Source organism: Myxocyprinus asiaticus, chromosome 22 (assembly GCF_019703515.2).
Source record: "Myxocyprinus asiaticus isolate MX2 ecotype Aquarium Trade chromosome 22, UBuf_Myxa_2, whole genome shotgun sequence".
NCBI lineage: Eukaryota > Metazoa > Chordata > Actinopteri > Cypriniformes > Catostomidae > Myxocyprinus > Myxocyprinus asiaticus.
In genome coordinates, this window is record NC_059365.1 from 18,793,877 (window position 1) to 18,801,843 (window position 7,967).

At 38.9% G+C, this 7,967-nt stretch overlaps 1 protein-coding gene across 2 annotated transcripts; it reads right to left on the reverse strand.

The window, feature by feature from the left end:
• Positions 1 to 787: 787 nt before the first annotated feature.
• LOC127413256 (probable G-protein coupled receptor 101) lies at positions 788 to 4,783 on the reverse strand. 2 transcript variants are annotated; one of them, XM_051650229.1, is made up of 2 exons: positions 4,332 to 4,783; positions 788 to 3,920 (listed from the first exon to the last, which is right to left on the reverse strand). In XM_051650229.1, exon 2 carries the CDS (start codon positions 3,828 to 3,830, stop codon positions 2,541 to 2,543), a length of 1,290 nt encoding a protein of 429 aa, XP_051506189.1. In that variant the 5' UTR covers positions 3,831 to 3,920; positions 4,332 to 4,783; the 3' UTR covers positions 788 to 2,540. The 2 variants fall into 2 exon arrangements, with proteins under 2 accessions (XP_051506189.1, XP_051506190.1); XM_051650230.1 differs by having other exon boundaries at positions 4,139 to 4,783.
• Positions 4,784 to 7,967: the final 3,184 nt, after the last annotated feature.

Sequence of the window (7,967 nt, forward strand, 5' to 3'; positions counted from 1 at the left end):
AGTTATGATTGATGTTATGACTGAACAGCTCTATTGTCACAAAGCAAAATATTTTTGGTCCTATTTGTTTCTTTGGATTTTGGGGTGAATTATGACAGTGACAGGTTCTTGAGCAGTTTTATATGATTCACCCTCTTGGTCAAAATACTGAAATCTCCACATTGCTCACCCTGTGATGGGAAAGTTAAAGGAATAGTTCATCCAAAAATGAAAATTCTCTAATCATTTACTCACCCTCATGCCATCACAGATGTGTATGACTTTCTTTCTTCTGCAGATACAGATGTGTATGACTTTCTTTCTCTGTGGGTCCATACAATGCATGTGAATGGTGACCAGACCTTTGAATCTCCAAAAATCACATAAAGGAAACATACAAGTAATCCATATGACTTCAGTAGTTAAATATATTTTCTTAGAAGTAATATAATAGGTGTGGGTGAAAAACAGATCAATATTTAAGTCCTTCTTTTCCTCTAAATCTCCACTTTACTTTTACATCTGAAAGGCACATTTGGTGCCTGTTTAGTTTAAATCTCCACTTTCACTTTCAGATGTAGAGTAAAAAAGGACTTAAATATTGATCTGTTTCTCACCCATACCTATCATATCGCTTCTGAAGATACCACTGAAGTTTTATGGATTACTTTTATGCTGCCTTTATGTGCTTTTTGGAGCTTCAAAGTTCTGGCCACCATTCACTTGCATTGTAAGGACCTACAGAGCTGAAATTCTTCTAAAAATCTTTGTTTTCTGCTGAAGACAGAAAGTCATACACATCTGGGAAGGCATGAGGGTGAGTAAATGATGAGAGAATTTTCATTTTTGGGTGAACTATCCCTTTAAATCTAATATCTGTTAAATATGTCATTTTGAAATTCCAAGAGAAATACAATGACAAATAGACCTTTTTCACACTCCGGGTTTTGGAACGTGGAAGTAAACATTTGCAGAGTAAATTTCAACAGCGGTGAATGGGAGTGAATGGGAGACCACAGCAAATATTATTTTCACTTAGCCATTTGCTCCAAGAACAAAATAAAAAAAAAAACCATTAATTAATTCGAATGACTTTCCTGAAGGAAAAATTGTTATAAAAATAGAGAGCGGTGGATTAAGCAAGTCAGATGGGAGAAGATGCCAAATTTATTGTCATTCTCTCAGCAGCTGTAATCAAAACCCCCTCACAGCTGTGGTAATTCATTTTTTTAAACTAATTCCAGGGTAATATAACAATAAGCATAATGTTATACATTTACACTGAATATTTAAAAATGTATAATATATAAACATTTTGTGAGATTTAAGCTGCTAAATAAGGCGGAATCGCATCATCACAGTCTGTGAAAAAGGTCTATTATGAGATAGCCTAGTGCTGAGCAAACAGCTTTGTTAAATTGTCTCAAGTTGGTTTTTGTGGAGCACCATTAGTTTAGTTACACCTTATGTAATTCAGACACAAATTACAATACATACAACTGAAATGCATTAATATTTACAATTCTCTCTCAACACATCACCGACCTTCCTGCTTAGATTTAAAACAGCAGCAGTTCTGAATAACTCACCAAACCCTTTATGATAATAATATTCATCGCTTAAGGATCATATTGATGCATAAACAATAAATAAAACTTATTTTTCTTCAATTCCTGAAACATGGTAACCAGACTATTGTATTTGTGTACAATAGTGCAGTTTGCTTGTAATTACTTTCACATTTAAAACACCTTTACTTCCAGAGAACTTTGATTCCACTGACAATGATTTAGTTGATATAAGTTGATATTTAAAAAATCTCTCCACATGTATTCTAAATTGTGGAAATTACTTAAGTTTCAAAACAACATACAGAATGCTTTCTGTCTTTGAAGTGTAAAGTTTTATAGCAACACATTTCCTCTTATATGGATGTATAAAATAACATTCATTTATACTATATAATGTCTCAAATGTATTTTTCCCATCAGTTTACTCACTATTATTCCTCTTTTAAATTACATTTTTTATTCTGTATTTAATTGAAAGCTCAATACCTTTAAACTTATCCACATATTCACCTCAAAGGCTTTTTGGAATGTCAAGAATTTTATAATCTTTTATGGTTGTTTTTAAAAACAGACCTTGCTTCCAGTCTGTTTAAATAACCAGTATGACAGCGCACAGTAGCATGTAACTAATAGTAGACTTTGAACTATTTTCCCATACAAAGTTTAAACATAACCCTCAACTAAAAGGAATTGTAAATAGTCAATCAACGTTGGCATGCATCTCCATAGTTCCTGACAAGACAGTATCCAGGAAACTGCCAGGACTAACTATCTGCTAGGCTTTGTTGTTGCTGTCGTTGTTTTTGTACAACATATATTAACCTTACAGTACGTCCATAGCATAACTAACACATTTGATTACAGTTACAGTGTATTCAGTTATGTATTAAGATTCTGTTTAAAGGCACACACTCATTTGAAATCAAATTGTGCCCATGTGGAAATGGTTTGAAGCCACTAATAAATGTAATTATACCCCAATACTGTTTCTTATGGTTTCTTGTTGCTGTGCACAGCGAGCTCCTTCTCTGAGCTCAGACTGATGGAGGTGGTCTCCTTACGGCTGTCTTTAGACCTCCTCTCTGTAGGAGAAGAGGAGGTGGTCCCTTCCTCCCAGGTGCGGAGAGGGCACACACGGGCCACCTGGCTTGACAGATGGGTGTGTGCCATGCGTCCATCCGTCACTGTGAAGCAACTGTCCACAGCGGAGCCTTGACTGATACGGCCCTGTCCACACAAAGGCCCACAAATCAGGGCCAGGAATTCCTTACGAACACTGCGGTGCATGTAGCCGTAGATGTAGGGGTGTAAGCAGCACTGTAGGAAGAACAGAATGAGAGCTATCGAGGCCAACCAGGGAGGCACTGCTGCACTGGAGTAAATGGATATCGTGCTCAGAACACTGTATGGGCCCATGCTGAGCACATAGGACGCCATGATGACAAACACCACCCGCGCTGCCTTACAGTGATAATGGAAGCGTCTGTGGCGAGTCCTGATGGGGTAGCTGGCTGAGAAAGGCCCCTCCGGCTGGGGCTGCTGCCTTTGGGGGCTAGAACAGGGCGCTTGGGAATCTGGTGGGGGGTTTGACTGGATGGGGTGTACAAGAGCGTTCTGTCGTCTCGCCGCCCGAAATACCATCCAGTAGCAGCAAAGCATGATCACAACAGGCAGCCAGAATGATAGTGCAGACACCAGGGCTGAATAGGAGTAGCTTGAGGACCACACCACAGTGCAGGCGTTGTGACGGCGGTCAAACTCAATTGCTCCCCATCCATACAGAGGCGGTGTGCTCTGAAGCAGGCTGAGAAGCCATGTGAGAGCTATCAGGTTGGTGCCCAAATGAGGTGTCATGCGGGTGGGGTATGACAGAGGGTGGATAATGGCAAGGTAGCGATCCACGGATACCACAATGATGGTGTTTACACTGGCGAACGCAAACAGGTGCATGAGCACCACAAGAGCCTGGCACAGACGGGCATCCAGTGGCCAGACTTCGGGCACAGTGGCAGCGATGGCAAAGGGCATGACCAGCACCGTCTGCAGCAGGTCAGCCAGAAGCAGGTTGAGCACAAAGCGGTTGGCGACATGAAGTAGCTGTGGCTTGCGCTGAAATACCAGCAGCACCACCACGTTTCCAAAAAGCGAGGTGCACACGATCGCAGAGATAAGCACCATCTTAACCGTGCTGTTTACCAGAGAGGGCGACAGGGGCGCACCGGGGTCCCAGGGCACGGTGCTGGAGTTACTGCCCAGCCCAGGAGGTGGAGAGGTGTGCATGGTGACAGCGACGGTGGGAGATAACGCATTAGGAGCCTTTCGGATATCACCAACCTGAAGATCTGTCGATTATTTGGTCACTGTTCGCACCTTGAGAGAGGAGGCAGCAGATGAGATAAGCGCTCAGAAAGGGCTATACATACATGTTAATCATCTATCTTTGATTATTATTTTCACTTGCCAATTCTGTATGAATATTTAAGCCATAGCTTTGGATGAGCCATTGTGTTCAGAACACCACTGTATAAAGAGACAACAGATGTTTAATCCATTTTCATCGCTTAGAAGCAGTGTGCATCGTATCTTACCTTGTCGGTCCTTAGACACGATTCGATGTTGGTTGGCACGGGCCAAATTATACCTCTAGCGCGAACAATGAGAAACAGCTGAAAGTCACCGCTGTCATAATTCCATTGTTAACCGCGCGCTAAAGTGGCGCTGGTTTCTCTGCGGTGCAAATCTCATGCAAATATTACCAATGAATGGGGACATTTAGCCTACCGTGTGACGATCATTGAAAACAAAGGATCCCCTCATCGGCTTTGCTCGAATGACAGTCGGTTTTCAGTCGTGTGTTCTCTGTCTTGTGTTTTTCTGCTCTCTCTCTCTCTCTCTCTCTCTCTCTCTCTCTCTCTCAACATTAGTAGGGCTCCAGTGATGTTCTCCCATGTTCGTCTCATCGGTGTAATCAATGACAGCCGCCGCGTCCATTCGCCTCTGCTCGTGTGAGGACCTCCTTCTGAGATGGAGGATCATCAATCAGCTAAGCGCTCGCTTCTCATGTCAGAGCTGATATTCTTTTTATAATCCGTTGTGAACATGCGGTGGCGCCTGATACAGCAAGTCACAGCGGTTACACGAATATCAGAACGCAGAGAACGCTGTCCATCATCAGCACTAAACCATTCTGCTCATTAGGACCGATGTGCTCTTACGCACACATACGTTCGTGCAATCACTAGATGTACAATAATGAGTATTAACAATGGAGTGTTGAAGGACAATATGGAAATATAAGAAATGAAGCATTGCTACTACGTGATGCACACTGTATGTTTGTATGCATATATATATATATATATATATATATACACATGCAGGGTTGGGAGGGTTACTTTTGAAATGTATTCCACTACAGATTACAGAATACATGCTGTAAAATGTAATTTGTAACGTATTCCATTAGATTACTCAAGGTCAGTAACGTATTCTAAATACTTTGGATTACTTCTTCAGCACTGGTAGATTTTTTCACTTGTTTTGACTATAAAAACTCTGCCAGTACAGTAAGACAAAATACATGTTAAAAATACATTCTCTGAAAAACCTAAATATCTTATGCAGTGTTGTTTCTAAAACAAGATATATCAAATTGATTTTGTTTACATGATTTTTAGATATTTTTACAGGAAAACAACACAAAAATGATCATCAAGAATACAACTGTTGCCCTAATATCAAAGGTCTTACTAGAAAAAAGAAATTATGATCCAACGTGAATTTTCTTGATAAAAAAATATGATCGTGCCTGGTAACATGTGCATGTAAAATGGCTAGAAATAGAATTTTACAATTTACACAAGAAATTATTTCTATTTCTTGTGCTCCAAACTTACTTCAAACTTACTTCTCTGTCTGCTCGTATGAATGTAACACATCATAAGAAAGTGTTTCACCGCTGTTCAAATGCACTTTGGATCACATCATTTATATGTATACATTTTTCCATCTGAAAGGACTAAATATTAAATGAAACAAATGACAATAAAATGCAAAGTAATCTCTCCAGTAATCAAAATACTTTTTGAATGTAACTGTATTCTAAATACCAATGATTTAAATTGTAACTGTAGTGGAATACAGTTACTTATATCTTGCATTTTAAATACGTAATCCCATTACATGTATTCCGTTACTCCCCAACCCTGTATATAAATATATATATATATATATATATATATATAATATATATGATGCTAAACGGGAACCTCCTGGATTATTCCAGTGCCACGCATCAGCAAGCAGTTCAGGTTAAGAGTGTTTGTGTCATGTAAGATGTAAGTATCTAACTAAATATGCAAAATTTGACCACTGTTTTATGATTGAAATGTTGTACCTGACCGACATTAATTTCCAAGGGTGCAAACTATTCACCATTTGGCGAAATTCACCGTTTTGAAATTGAAATATGTCATTTAGAGTATGTGATTTGTTTGTCATTAATAATTGTGAATGTGAAAACATTAACGGAGCAGTTTTCAGCTAATCAGGCTTAAGACAAAGAGCCAATGTGTGTATATTGTAAAGGATTTGAATAAATGTGGTAACTGGCAAGCTTTTGAAGTAGCTTTTTAGAAAATTCTCTTCACATTGTCTAAGAAAATTATATATATATAAAAGCACACACACACACAAAGTAGAGTGTTATCACCCAACTAGAACATCGTGTGACTTGTGACTTCTATTGTGTTTTTAGGTTGTGACAAGGACAGTGTCATATATTTTTAGTGCAGATATTATTAGGTAATAATTTAAAATCAATTTAAGATTTTCTAAATAATTTCTTTATGTCTTTAATTCTGAATTTTGTACAGCATCTCCTCAGAGTCTACTTTTAAAAGAGACCATTTTATTTTGAGTATGTCTTGTCATGTTTGTGCTAAAAAAGTCGGAGTAGTTCATCTAAAAATGGAAAATGTACTTTTACACACTTAATTACTCACCTTTACGTTGTTCAAAACCCATATTGTTTTTGTTTTTTTGGGGGGGAAACATAAAAATAGATATTTTAAGCAGCTCTATTCCATAGAATAACTGTTTATAGTGAGCAGGAGCTGTCAAGCTTAAAAAAGGACAAATACTATAAAGCATTATTAAAGATTCAGTATAAAGACATCATAACACTATATTCCAAGCTTTCTGGGGCCATACAACAGGTTTGTGTTATATGGACTGTTTTTATAATGATTTTTATTTCTCTCTTTGGACCTTGACAGTGTCTAGGACTCTTATTTTGAAGTTTTCTCCAGGACTACATTTCCCATAGTGCACTGCCCTCATCACTTCCATCTGCTCCTCATCCTCACCTGTATTGTATTCCCTCATTTAGCTCCTTGTGTTTAAATATCCTCTAGTTTTGTTCATTCATTTGTCAGTCCTTGAAGTGTTACGTTGTGTTTTTTGAAGAAGTGTTTCATTGTTTTTTTTATTTTGTGATGTTTAGCTTTATCATTTGTTCCACTCCAGTGTTTATATTATTAAAAGATTGAAAGTACCCACTCCTGTGTCTCCTCTCTTCCTCTCCTTGAACCGACGTTACAGACAGCAGTGGTCAATATGAACTCTTTTTGCATGAAAAAGAGCAGCGTTAGGACATCCTGTTCAACATCATACTGTAAATTACACACAGTCATACCTTAAATGTGAATTTTGCCTTGTTCCAGCCTTGCTGAAGCACCCACAGATCATCAACGATCCTCCATCTGGTCATCTAATGGTTAGACGGAGATCTGGAGAGGTCTTCAAGCCACAGTGTCTCGCACCCACTGTGAAATTTGGTGTCGGATTGGTGATCTGGAGGTGCTTCAGCAAGGCTTGAATCGGGCAGATTTGTCTTTGTGAAGGACGCATGAATCAAGCCACGTACAAGGTTATCCAGGAAGAAAATTTGCTTCCTTCTGCACTGACAATGTTCCTCAACTCTGAGGATTGGTTTTTCCAGCAGGTCAGTGCTCCATGCCACACAGCCAGATCAATCAAAGTGTGGATGGAGGACCACCGGATCAAGACCCTGTCATGGCCAGCCCAATCTCCAGACCTGAACCCCATTGAAAACCTCAGAAATGTGATCAAGAGGACGATGGGTGATCACAAGCCATCAAACAAAGCCAAGCTACTTGAATTTTTGTGCCAGGAGTGGCATAAAGTCACCCAACAGCAATGTGAAAGACTGGCAGAGAGCATGCCAAGACGCGTGAAAGCTGTGATTAAAAATCAGGGTCATTCCACCAAATATTGATTTCTGCACTCTTCCTAAGATAAAACATTAGTATTATGTTGTTAAAAATTAATAGGAACTTGTTTTCTTTGCATTATTCGAGGTCTGAAAAACTGCATCTTTTTTTATTATTTTGACGA

Coding starts and splice junctions, on each gene's coding strand:
- LOC127413256 (XM_051650229.1), bottom strand. CDS start 3,830: ATGCACACCTCTCCACCTCCTGGGCTGGGCAGTAACTCCAGCACCGTG.